Source organism: Gadus morhua, chromosome 10 (assembly GCF_902167405.1).
Source record: "Gadus morhua chromosome 10, gadMor3.0, whole genome shotgun sequence".
NCBI classification, from domain to species: domain Eukaryota; kingdom Metazoa; phylum Chordata; class Actinopteri; order Gadiformes; family Gadidae; genus Gadus; species Gadus morhua.
In genome coordinates this window covers 2014156-2028322 of record NC_044057.1, presented here as the reverse complement: position 1 = coordinate 2028322, position 14167 = coordinate 2014156, and the positions used below count along the sequence as shown (strand labels likewise).

The following is a 14167-nucleotide window of genomic DNA, read 5'->3' as shown; positions in this document are numbered from 1 at the left end:
ACAATCAGTAAAATTAACATAATCGACTTGGACACGATGTAGATAACAGCTGGACCGTTTGAATAATCGTGATTTCCATATTGACCAAAATAATCGGGATTATGATTTTCCCCATAATCGAGCAGCCCTAAGTGACTTATCCACGCGACACAAACAGACAGGGCTACACACAGGAGACTCTCCACCACTGTCACGGTCCACGGCGTGTTCTTGCCCGCTGATCCTGCTGTGTTCAATAAGCATTCACTATTGTTAACTGAAAGCTGTTGCTAGTATTTAAAGATGCCAGGTGTCGGGTTAGGGTCAGGCTCATCATGTCTCGTCCGGTGGCGTCACTCTCTGGCCAATCAGTGGTCCCAGTTAACCCAGGCTTTGAGCGCAATATACCTTGGTAACTCACAAATCGAGGTTCGTAGTACAGGGCACTTGACTGTATGTTGTATAGAGCACGGAGGCTTGTCCTCCGCCTCGTCTTCTTGTTTAGGTGGAGAGACAGTGCCCCATATAGGCCTCAAATATACCTGTATACTACAGCGGTTATACAGCTATATGCGTTTTCCATCATTACGGAAAAAAATCCTGAAACGCTGCCAAGGAAAACGGGGGAAAAGAGCGTTTTCATCAGTGTGGACAGGGCAACACATCCGGATGGTTTCGGATTTCAGGACTTTATAATGTGAGTGTCGAAATGCCCAGCATGTTGGGATGGCAACACTTTCAAGCAGTAGAATAACTCTAGTAGTTATTTCTAGTGAGTGAGTGAGTGTCGTAGAGCATCTTTTTCCCCACTGAAGCACAATGACAGCTGTGGTATCTTTTATAAGCAGATTATTTTGTATTTATTTTTTTCTAATAGGCTATGCCCTGTACACTAGAGTATTACCCGCATTGAGCAACATTTTCTAACAATTTGGAGAAGTGTGAGAGAGTCAGAAGATGCTAAGCAAATCTTGAATAAAATTCTGCAGTGTTTGACCAAACGACGGACAAGGCGCGTGGGAAGGTATATTGGCGCGGTGGGCTTCGGTCAGATGGCGAAGCAGGCAGTCTGCAATTAATATTTGCGTTAATGTTTGTTCACTTAAGGGCTCTTTATGGTTCCAGGATGACGCAACTCAAGGGGGTTACGGACCCCTTACGTCCTTGCGGACCCTCCTAGCGTCCGCCACAAGGGCCGGACGTGCACCTCCCAAAAGATTGTAAATTTGCGTCGAGGCCACAAAGCCGCAAGTGCCGTGATTGGTCCGCTAACCACATCCGGCAACACTCTTTGTTTGTAAAAAATCAATGGCAAAACATGTAACTTTTGCCTTCATAGCCGTAACCTTTGTCTTTACTTGCTAGTATCCATAAAAAAAGGTGTTTTGTGTTAGGTCATCATAGACTTGGACAGAATGGACAACGACGACCAACTAACAGCCTATCTTCAGTTTTTTTTGCACAATGTTTGAGTCGTAGTCAGCTGTTAAGTTGCTAGAATCCATACCATATCAAGATCAAAACTTCTAGTTGTAGACCATTTGTCAAGTAACAGCATGCACAGACAAAGACCAACTATTTGTTCTCTTTTCACCACGGACATGCATAGCCACACGTAAACCAGAGTCATAAAGGTTCACGACTACTTCGGAGCAACTGCATGTTCATTGCGTTGCAAATAAACAAGGAGAGGATAACTTAAATAAAGTGAATTTATTGCATAAGAAATTCAGAACTTTGCAAAACATGGCACATCATGAACACAGTAGAGCTGTCAATCTTGTCAGACGTGAGAAAAGTATTTTGTTTTCACATGCGGGTAGGCCAAGGCGAGAAGAGTGAGATTTGCTTACGTAAGTGTATGTTTTGGAGATAAATGTTGTCATAAATGCATGACAGCGATGAAAACATGGATTCCTTTGATATTTTGTCTGAATGTTCTGTGAAATACTAGATTCTTTATTCAAATCTCTTTCTGGTCCAACGACATTGGACCAGTGATCGTAAAGATGACAGCAGTATTTCCTGTAAACCATTAGTGTTTTATGGTTTCTTTTATAGATGTATTACTGTTGTGAAGAGAGTTAAGTAGCCAGGACTGAAACACAGGAAGATATTATCGAGCAGCATTGAGCTTGGCGAGGCTAGTATGTTTTGCGTATCTATCTTTTCCCATTAATGGAGAACCACAAAACACTGCCAGGTGCCTGTAGATCGTCTATGTAGTTGTTTATTGTCGTGTTGCAAGAAGGAGGCCCGTGGTTGAATGATAAGCAGTCTGTGTTGTAGTTTCCTTTAACGATAACTTGTTTCCTTTGAAGTGTTGTTCATGCCTGCTTTTGGCTAGTTTTCAAGGCCTGATATCACTGAGTTCTCGTGTGACTTCTGACCTCTACTGAGACCGAACTACTGGGGTGTAACCATCAATCTTTCAGTTATTCTAATGTGTTCAAACCTCAATGTATTCAGTTTACCTGTGGGCATCCTTCTGCCAGAATTTCCTGTAAGGCCTAAAAAAAAAACAAAGTTTGGTTCCTGTTGGTTGTCAGTTGAGGTCATGGGTAGATAGGGAATTTATTTTATTTTTTTATTTTATTTTTTCCAGCGGCAGCGAATGATGGGTAGGTTGTTTTCATTTAAAAACGAGAAAATTCGCTCATCCCGGTACAGAATGAAGAGGTGTTGTACCAAAACGTAATTATAGTTTGCATCAAAAAAAACTTTTTTTTTATAAAGCTCATAAAATAATTTGGGTCGCACATAAATTGACGGGGTCGGTCGGAAACCGTAACCAAACAAAAACATTTTTTAGCCTAAGCCGCTTGAAATACTTAAAAATCGATCTATTATGGGTGCAATCATTCTATAAGAGTCAATTCAAGTATCTCTTTAGTCTAACCTTTTTCCAACCGTTCTCATGAGTGATGCGAAGTTTGGATCTTTTTTCGTCTCAGATCTTCAAATCTTGGATCATTCTTTCCGGGAGTAATTCCGAGAGAGTGACTGAATTGCATTGATTACATGTCGTGACCTCGACTGTCTGATTATCCCCAACCGCATACCGACCTGCTTTGGATGAGAACCCTTCTTGCGTTGCCCCCTGGATACTGGACAAAGTGACTGATTACGGTTTGTGGACACTGAGGAGGTAGTTGACCTTCCCCCTCTCGATGTAAATACCCCTTAATGAATGACCATTGACTTTGAACTGCTCGGTGTTGTGTGGTTTCTTTTTCAACTTGGCTTGGAAACCCCACACCCATGAGCCTGCTACAACATGAAGTAACAATAGCTGCCTTCACACATGCGCGCAAGTCCTGATATTCTCAGGATGGGCCGTATGTTTGAACAACATATCCTGTCATTGGTATCCTGAAAATCTCCTGAAAAAAGACTAGCCCTGAGGGAGTATTTTCTCCGTTGGAAATTTAAATGACCTTATATGTGATTGAGGAGTAGAAAGTCGTGAATTCTCACACCACTTGAGTTGGCATGTCGATGACGCTCTGGTCTGCTTTTGCATTTCATTGAGAGGCACACTAATTGATAATCAGTGTGTTGCCTTGTGTTCACTGAAATGGTTAAAAAATATTTTAATAATAATGAAAGTACACATCTTACAATACATGAGTTCACAGCTGCACGCGTATCTAGATTTTTTTTTATTATTATTTACAACAGTTAGCTGAACATTATAGGGTCCCGGCCTTCCAGTCCCTGTTTTCTCAGTAAAACCCGGAAATCGACTACATTTGTCCCAGTGTTTGGTATGGGAGATGAAGCAAAAAAGACGATCTCTTTCTCTGGTAACATACTCGTTCGCGACGCCTTTCTTCTTTGTTTTTTCTTCTCTCTAACTCATGCTCCAATCTATCATCGATTGATGCTTTGGATGTTGTGAATGGAACGAAATATATGATGCATCGTTGCAGCAACATTTAAGATGATCAGGTAGCCTCCGTGCTATCTGCGGTCACCAAAATGAACTAGAGAGACAGCGCTGGACCTTGTCCTCCACCTTTTTGCCGCATTTGTTTATCAGGACGTTCGACCCTTAGGTTGATTCACACTTAATGCTTTATATGCAGACATCGATGTCGTTCCCACAGTGGAATCAACGGGGGGTGTAGGGGGCCGGGCTTGCAAGGGGAGGAATATGAAGTAGGGTCGAGGTTCGCAAGAGGCAAACCTTATAATAATAATAATAATAATAATAATAATAATAATAATAATAAGGCAAACCTTATTATTAAAACAATTCACAGCACAATGCGGCAGCATAATCATTACTACCGATTTTTTTTTTTTTTGGGCATTTCCTCCCAGTGCAATTATGTTTCAATTAGTTACAGAAAGCATTTTTCTGAAATGGGATCAATTAAAGGTTGGGTATGGAATTCGCTTTTTTGGCCATTTTTGCAAAATTACTTGAAATCCTTATCATAACCCACTTACAGCCACTGAGTTAGAAGAACTGACATGAAAATTAAACAAGTCAATCATCTGTGGAACGAGCAGGGCTCGAAAAACTCCAGCCAATGATTTCCATTGCCTCCGAGTTGCATTGGACAGTAAGTACGTCAATCAAACGGTCGTACTGCACTCCCCCTCCCCCGCACCCCGCGTGCGACCCCTTCGTGCACGTACTCAAAGCTCGTGACCCAGAGCAAGCTTCTGTTTGTTGTTATCCTGCGGTAGCTACTGGAGCTAGCTAACTAGCAAATGACTCGCTCTCGTGCATCTGTGTTCGCTCGTGCATGATTGCGCGTCCATGTACTTGGAATGGGTGGAGTCAGTCAGCGTTGAAGGAGAGGGGGTAGGACCATTTGAGTTGTGTATTTTCAAAATCTGCTGGCATTTCGCAAATCCCATACCCAACCTTTAATAGTTTATAAACCTATGTTGTGAGTAATGGAGAAGAAAATATTTAACATATTGTTGCAAGTGGCCTGTATGCATCGCCTTCACATGGTTTTGCAAAGCTGTACATGTCTTAAAGATCTTGATGTGTATGGTTCCAATATTCTCGTTCATTACATTTCTCACAGTGCAAATATGTTTTTGAATGAGTTTCTGAAAATGGTGTTTTAAGATGGAACATGTAATTATAATTTGTAAGCCCATGTTGCAAATATAACAACAAAAAAAAACATTTAAAATGTTGATTAATGATTCTGGACTATATAAAAATTGTACAATTCCAGGTCTTCTGGAAATGTTTTTAGACGCTTCGTCATAATTCAGCTTAATTTTTTATATATTGTTGCTTAAGGCACACTCATTAACGAGAAAATGTCAAACTGGCACTGCATGTTGAAAAGGTTGCTGACCACTGGGTTAGAGGATAGGGAGAGGGAGGAACCTTCAGTGATATGGGTTAAGAGGAGAGAGAGCGGGCACGTTCCTCAGTGACACGGGTTAGAGGAGAGCGAGAGGGGGGGTATTCAGTAACATGGCTAAGCGACAAGTTCAAGAGACGGGGAGAGACTTCCGATAAAGGGATAGCCGATTCAGTTACATGTTGGATATTGCATTTGTCAAATTATTTGAAAAAAACGTTATTCTTGTCTTCGTTGTTCTTCTTTTGGTGTTCTTATTCTTCTAGCTCCTCACCCCTGTTTACTGGCGTACACAGCTCATAGAAAGTTAGATAACTGAAAATGCATTGCGGTTTACCAGGATAAGCTACAAATCAATACCTACCTGACTGTTACCTGTTGAGAATGAATAAGAATAAAAAACTATAATTGTTCACACGTAATATGGGTATTTATAAAAACATAGGCTTTTCTCTGCGTGTTGGCCTCCTGTCCACACTAGAGATGCGCGGTTGGCGGTTGCAACCGCGGACTCCGCGGTTAAACCGCGGATCGGGCGGGTGAGGTGACAAAAAATAATATTTTAATTAAATTCGGGCGGTTGGCGGTTTAACCAACGAAATTCAAAAATATATACACATTGTTAAATGTCGTTACCTACTTCCAAGCACATTTTGAAATAATCCAATTCTCATCAGGCAGTAAATTGGCCTCTCTGTCTCTATCACACACACACACACACACACACACACACACACACACACACACACACACACACACACACACACACACACACACACACACACACACACACACACACACACACACACACACACACATACACACACACTCTAACGGAAGCAAAAAGGTTTAAATTAAGTGACGATCCGTCCCATGTCGCGTCTCCACAAACCTGCAAGTTATGAGACAGCTCTCAGTATTGGAAGAAGCTTTAACGTCTCGTAGATGAAACTGCCTGGGTTATTTTGTTTCGTATAAGTTATATTTTAAAACAACCAGTCATTGTAGCCTACCACTCGTGGAATATGGAATTTCAAAGAGATCATGGAGTGATTTGACTCAGAAGTGACATCAGGCATTGGCAGCGCGAGATGTGCAGAACAAGTTAAACTTCTAGCTCAGTAACATCAACACCTAAGAAAGAAGGTAAGAAAAATAGTTGGAAAACTTTGATTTGCAAGGCAAGCAGGCAAGTGTTGGGCTTGTTACAGTAGCCTATATAGCCTTCAATGCGGTGAAATTTCGGAATTAATAGGCTCGAGTCGGCGTTTCCTTAAAAGGCTATCTTTCATTTTGCAAAAAAAACAACACAGTAGGCTATATTACCATATTAAAATGGTGTACCAAATTGCGTTTTATTACAATGATAAAAAAGTGTAGGCCTACTACTAGCCTATGGTAAGGTCAGGTTTGCCGATGTGCTTGGCTATTTTAAAGTTTCTCCCTGTGCATCGATCGGAGACAGACGTCACTTTACTAGGGACTTTATCCTTTAAATATCTTTGCGGCATTGGATCAGTCTCCTTTCAAGAACAGGCAAGAACTTTCTAGCCTCGCGTCAGCAGCGCATATACCTAAAAACAACAGGCGGATGGCGGGCGGGTGCGGTTTTGAAAATTGGTCAAAAAAATTGTTGCGGATGGATGGCGGGCGGATCAAGCGTTTTGCGATGCGGTTGCGGATGAAATAATAGCCCATCCGCGCATCTCTAGTCCACACCCAAAAAGAGCTTGTTACACTGAAAACAAAACTTTTGAAAAACGTATTTTCTGTATATTCGTGGGTTTTTTTGATATACGCTTGGCAATCTTTGTTTCACACATTGATCGTCCGCCAAAAACCTGCATACAATGGTATCCTACTGGTGTGTTTACGTGTGACAAGTACTGTTTCATTTCATATTTAAGTCAATCTAGCATTACTTAATCATTACACCGCCATGTGGCGTTGAGTGGCGTATTCGCCACTCAAGTAGAAGCCCATCAATTTGCTTCTACTAGGGCTGCTCGATTATGGGAAAAATCATAATCACGATTATTTTGGTCAATATTGATATCACAATTATTCAAACGATTATTTTTGAGTTTGAAAACATGCATTTATTGACACAATCAATTATGACATAGAAACACGTGTAAGTATCCAAAATAAAACCTTTTTCGTGTGTAAGTGTACTGTCTGCCACAACATTCTGAATCTAACATTTGATTTTTATAAAACATTTCATGAATACAATATATTCAGCCAAATGCACTGACGAATGACTCGAGTGAAATAATACATTCCCTATTTAATGTCTAGAGAACAACGGTCCCAGCATTTCTCCATAGCAAAGTTAAAAATCACAAAGCCATAACAAACACATGGCTAATAAAAATCATATTGTTGTTAAACAGAAATACATATACAAGATGTACTTGGCAGTTCTGCCTTTAAGAACTCTTAGTTAAAGTCTGCTATAGGAGCTTGTTATCGTTCATCAAACTGTAACGTTACTGAAACTTTAATATTCCACACGGTAGGTCTACTCCAACATGTCTGTCAACAGTCGATGCTGCTGATTGGCGGTTCACTGGCATGTCCCGCCTCCTGCCAACGGCATACTTCCTGATGCAGCACGCCTGTTAGATTGTACTCCCTCTCGCCGCGTTGAATGCTTTCGCATGCGCGTCTCTTTCATAAACTTTCATAATCTCTCTAGGCCCACTGTAAAACGGAAAATGTCAAATTAATCGTTTCAACTCGATTATACGAGTTTGGAGATCGTTTGACCCCAAAATCGATATCGCGATCGAAATTTGATTAATTGCACAGCCCTAGCCTCTACCTATAAAGTGAGGAAACTCAGGCCCTGTCAACACGGACGAAAACGATGTTTTCCCTTCCGTTTTCCTTGCCAGCGTTCCAGGAACTTCTCTAATGACAAATGGCAAAAACGCATTGGCTGCAGAAACGCTGTGGTACATATTCAAGGCCTCTATGTGGCGCTGTTTCTCCTTCCAAAAAGAAAGAAGGCAGAGCAGGCGCATCAAGCCTATGCGCTGTATACAAACGTACAGTTGAGTTGTTAACCTTTTTAGATTGAGCAGAAAATACTTTTTAACGTACAGTTAGCAATTAAATTTACCAATGGGCTGTATTTCAAGCTACAAAAAAAACAAACGAATTAGACGGAAATCTAATGTTGCCAACCTTGTGGATGGGCGATGACGTCGTCGTTTGCCTATCTGGCGAGGCCCTATAAACCCACTGAGGGCCTCAGTCTGTATGTTTGCATGTCCCTGCATATCTCTTGGACCGTTCATCTGATTTACTTCACACTTGGCGTGGGAATTGTTGGGGCAGTGAGGAGTGTGAAGTGTCAACTAATTTGGACACACAGAACCTTCAATATGAATGAACCATCAGCCAACAGCGTTCCATGCCGCAGTGGGGGCGGGGCTTCAGGGCTCTGCAGACAGAGTCTCGCAAGTCAACAACTACGTCGTCAAAGGGCCTCAGCAAGCCACGGTTCTTTGTCTGCAGTTCACTTGGTCACTTTACTTGGATGCTAAATATGTATACTATCGTTATAAAACAACCAAACCACTTTCTTAACTTCCCTCGAGTCCACTAGTCAAAGATAGCCTTCAGGAACAGCTGCTAAATGCAGCGGTGGTTAACCTTAACCAAGCCACTAATACGCCTATTTGGACATTAATTCCTCCGCAAAAATTAAATCCATGCTTTAGGTATTACAAAGGAGATTAAATTGGGATTTTTCTGGTAAACTGTTCAATCAAATTTACACTTGCCGGGTGACTTACTTGCGGTCCCCAGAAGCTGCAGTGTCGAGTGTGATGTTGTTTGGATGAGTTGTTCTTGAGAAAGCTGCAAGCAGCTAGCCTGGCTACTGCCAGACCACGCTCAATCGTTGATTGCACATTGGTCTGCCAAATTCAATGTATGAATTTGTTGTTAGTGTTAACATCCTTCGCATCTTTCCCAGTCTTCGTTTCATGCGCCTGCATCAACTTCTCTCACATGATCAGCAGCTTGCGGTTTTCACTGTAGCTCCAGTTAGAACTAGTCATGTTTATCGCTGTGTTGTCTCTGTTGAGGAGACAACGCAGCAACACCTCTACCCAAGTCCCGCCCCTGGAACTGCAGAGCCGTCTAATCGCATTTACATCAAAATGAAACCGCCAATATGTGTAGAGGGAGGGTAAATTGGGGTGCGAACTCAGGCTGGTATATTACCTCGGTCAGAAAACGAAAATGAAAAAATCTGAACAAACGTCTCGTCTTCTTCGAGATGGACGTTTTGTAACGCATTTTTAGTCAATGAAATCTGAACAACGGGTATATATTTGACAATTTCCTTTTTGAAAAATGCCTAGAATCAGGTATCCAACGAGTGACACTAATTATTCCCGCTCGCTCTCCTTGCTTGACCGTGATCTAGCATCTAGATCGATTGCTCTTCCTATGGTCCCCGGATGTTAACACTGAATTTCCTACATTGAATTTTGCAGCTCAGGCATGTTGAATTTGGGGACGTTTAATTTTTTAAAGGTGAATTTTATACATTGAACATGGAAAATTAAAGGTGAAAATTATTAATTGAAAATTTAAAGAGTTAAATTCAGAGGCAAAATAACCTGATAAGTTATTTCAATGCTTAATTATTCTGTTTTTATGTGATAATTAAAGGACCACTATGTTTTATTTTTTTCTTGAAACACTTGTTCTGGGAGTGTTTGCTGATGGCCGATTCGGATAAGGACGACGTTAAGAGAGGCAGCATAAAGCCTGCATGCATAATGCCTGCCTGAACATTGTCATTGGCCTAGATTTTAAAGGTCCCATGGAATGAAAATTTCACTTTAGTAGGTTTTCTAACTTAAAGGTCCCATGACATGCCACCAGGTGTGGTGTGATTAGCAGTTACAAGCCGTTTTGGAAATCTGCCCCTTATGACATCACAGGTGGGCGTGTTTACCCTTGTACTTTTTACCCTTGATGGATGGGTTAGCTGTAAAACTGAATTGCTCCTCGGGGAATAATAGAGGAATCGGAATTGGGGGGGAAAGGAACTTTGGCTTTGACTCCCTGAATTCCAGATTGAACCGCGACATGGAGGAGAAAGGGATTGTTGCGCAGGATGTCCCCGGCTTTCTCCTCAATGTCGCGGTTCATTCTGGGTATGTATTAGATATAGAGCTCCAGGTTTCAAACCGGAGCACCCAGAGTGTTCTAGAATATATACAGAACACGGCCAAAAGCTGTGTGCTCCTCCGGATGATATTATGAATCCAAGCCATTGTGATACTAGAGCTGGCCCGAATCATTTGAATATTCGAATACTCGTTCGGAAAATTTAGATTCAAAGCTTAAATCAGTATTCGGAGCTCCGTTCTTTTTTTCACGTACGTGACGTTACCAGAGCGAGGGAGGCAAACTATCAGCGACACCAAGCAGAGAAGCAAGAGAGGTGGAGGAAGAATATATATCTTGTTTCCCTTTACTTTATAACAGAACATTAGTGGGATCTCGGGAGGAAAAGAAATGCTTAGCGAAATGCTAACCTTAGCTTCGTTGTTTGTTTACGTTCGCTGTACAGCGCCGCGCCAATCAACTGTGACTGGCTTGCTGCAGAGCGTGAGTGTCTTGGGAATACCCGGTCAATATAATGGATTACGGACACATAAGGCAATCAATATTCGGTATTTGTTATGGATTTATTGTACAAATTCCCTGAAAAGATGCACGTTCCAGAATGAATTGAAAAGCTCCCGTAAGGGCTGAGATGGCAGAGGACAGCTGATTTGGAACGGAACAACAGATGTTTGCTTCCACGGGGAAAAACTAAGGAACTCCAACTTACTTAGGCCTACTAATTAACGTTCAAAAGCTATTAAATCTTCAACAAAATATGCAGATACTGTCAAAATCGGTTCCAGGGAGTATATAGGGATTATTAATGTGGTTTTTGATGGTGTGTTTTTCTGGAACGAGTATTCGAATATTCGCTCGGAAAAACCAACCAGCCTGAAAAATGGCATTCGGGCCAGCCCTATGCGATACATCCACTGTAAACAGGAGCGTATGGTGCCGTGGGCGCAAGCTGCTCAGGGCCACACCCCCACCCTCCACCTTGACCCGCTTCTAAAAAGCGGCACGTTTGTGGAGAGCTCATCGTGGAACTGGCTTGTAGTGGCTGTATTTCTGCATAAAGGATGAATTTCTTGAACGTCTTCAAATGCTGTATTAGGGGCCCACTGTCACCTATATAAAAGCATCCATATAATAGCATGGCATTGACCTTTTAAAAGGTCAACCTTTTGAGCAGGTATAGTTTAGCAGAAGTCCAGATTTTCCCTGGACACAGCTTTTACTTTAAATTAACAATTCATCAATTCTCCGTTATAAAATACTACTTGACTTATTCATTTCTATTAATCGCTAAGATCTAAGACTAATAGTTTCTGTATTACAGAGAACATGCTGCTGTGTGTGTTTGTCTGTAGGCCTTTTTACACTGCCAAGGAGGTTTTGTTCGCAGCTTGGCATGCCCGGCAATTTCACAGTTTTCCCTGTGTGAACTCGAGGGGGTAAAATCCCCGTTAGTCACCGGTGGGCTTTCTTGGTTCATTGGAGGAGGCGGGCTGTCGCGCGGAGTCTAGACGTCTTAATAATAATTTACATACCCCCAAATTTTTATTATTGTATGAATGAAGACACCATCATGCAGGAATAAGTTCACGTCTGAGTGCAGGCTTCAAACACGATTAACTATTTGCAAGTGCAGAAAACATTATTTCCCACCGGAACCACGGAGCGTCTTATCGAATTTACATCAAATGAAACTGCCAATGTGTGTAGGGTCCGGGAGGGTAAATCGGGGTGCTAGCTCAAGCAGGCAATTTACCTCGGGCAGTGTAAACGCACGGACCATGCCGGGAAAAAGGTGTGCATAAAACGGGCATATTTGGCAGTGTAAAAACATGTGCAATCCTAGCCAAACTTCCTCTTTCAATCAACCCTCTGTGTCTCCGCCGGCACTTCCCATTGTCATTGTGCATCTGTGAGCTTCTGCTATACCAGAGTTAGTCTCATTATCTCTTTACTCTGTAGTTAGTCTAGTATGCGTCCATAAAGCATGCTGATAGTTGCTAAGAACCCACAGTCTTTGCCTCCCCAAGACATCAACAGCATCGGTGGTAGCATGTCTGCCCTGGCATGAGAAATATAGCTTTGCGTTGAGATGAACATCATTGCTCACAGCACGCAGCTAAGAACCCAGACTTCCCATGTTCAGCGATAATGGCATTCCTGTTCTGCTTTCTGATTGGCTCTTGCCGCGCGTGTCCTTAAAAGTCCCCCTCACACACCCTGCGCACGAACAAGCTCATTTTACAGTCTGGTAGACGGCTTGGCTGACCTGTGTGTGTGTGTGTGTGTGTGTGTGTGTGTGTGTGTGTGTGTGTGTGTGTGTGTGTGTGTGTGTGTGTGTGTGTGTGTGTGTGTGTGTGTGTGTGTGTGTGTGTGTGTGTGTGTGTGTGGGGTAGTGAAGATGTCTGTACCCTATACACTGCAGAGTGTGTGTGCACTTGTGCATGCAGCCTCTATAACGTGTGTGTGAGAGACAGACAGACAGACACCACTGTTATTTTTTTCACTACTGTTGTTCCCATCATAACCTCGCGCTCAGAGAGGCTGGCTGTTTCCACAAGTCATGGATTCTTCAGACAAACAACACACACACTTCTCACAACAGAACCTTTGCCGTGACAGAATTCCTCTTAATCAACCCCACATTCGGGCGCCAGGTAACGGTAGTTACCACGTCGGGTTGTGCTAAAGCAGGACATACTGGGAGCTGTGGGAATGCGGTGTAGCTTTAGTTACTGGAAACAAGCGAGGGCAAAGCAAGATTCTATTCAGAATTGTTTTCAGATCAGTTTGATGTAAGCAGCCTTTTCTATTCGTACAGTCCCAGAATACTTATTCTCCCCCAAAGAACTCTTCTTAATAACACAGATTATTCTAACAATGTTCCTTCCATCGTCCCTCCTTCTTTATCCCTCCTCTCCCCCCTCCCTCCTCTCCCCCCTCCCTCCCTCCCTCCCTCCCTCCCACCCCTCTCCTCACCTCTCTTCCCCCCCTCCCCCCCCATTCTCTCTCCAGGTGCTGAGGAGGGGTATTCCATGATGAGGAGTTAGCGGTAAACGACGTTAGCCACGTCAGCGGTGCACATCAACAGGAACGCTAGTGGTCGCCACGACAACCGCAGTGTCCACATGGCGGCGCTAGGGGTGAGTGTGACCCCTGACCTTTTCCCGCCTTTCTCTTCTGTTGGTAATAGGTGTCGTTGAAACTTTTATGTCATTTTTTTGTCAATTAATAAATTTGATCAACATAAATACATTTATTATTTTGATTGTTTTGATCAGTGAATTAGGCAAATATACCCTTTTTGATACTTGGAGCTTCAGAAATTGAACCATTTGGGGGTTCCTCATTATTATACTAAATGCAAGCTCTTAGGGCTCTGGTGATAATTTAGATTTATTTTATCAAGTGATTAATCATAAACAACGGGCATAACCAGGGGTCGGCAACCTTTTGGCTGTCCGGCCACTTACCAATTTTTACAAAATATTCCTATACCCCGTGGCGGTTATTCTTTTCATAACATGCATTAACTTATTTATTTCATTAATGCTGCTGTTCGCTTACCATCTAGAGCGTCAATACCAAAATATCTTCTGATGAAAGAGTCCTCTCTGCTTCCCTACCATTTGGGGGCTTCAGAGGTTGTAACGGCAAATATCTTGTTGATATCAACCCTCTCACCTCAAAATGAT

The 14167-nt window shown here is 42.3% G+C and overlaps 1 protein-coding gene across 1 annotated transcript in view; it reads left to right on the top strand.

Moving 5' to 3' along the window:
• pcgf3 (polycomb group ring finger 3) overlaps positions 1–14167 on the top strand; it is a 32648-nt gene that overhangs the window by 4833 nt on the left and 13648 nt on the right. Inside the window, exon 2 of the mRNA XM_030369108.1 lies at positions 13488–13615. Coding sequence (XP_030224968.1) covers positions 13601–13615 — 15 coding nt within the window. The 5' untranslated portion in view covers positions 13488–13600. The remainder of the gene's footprint in view (positions 1–13487; positions 13616–14167) is intronic.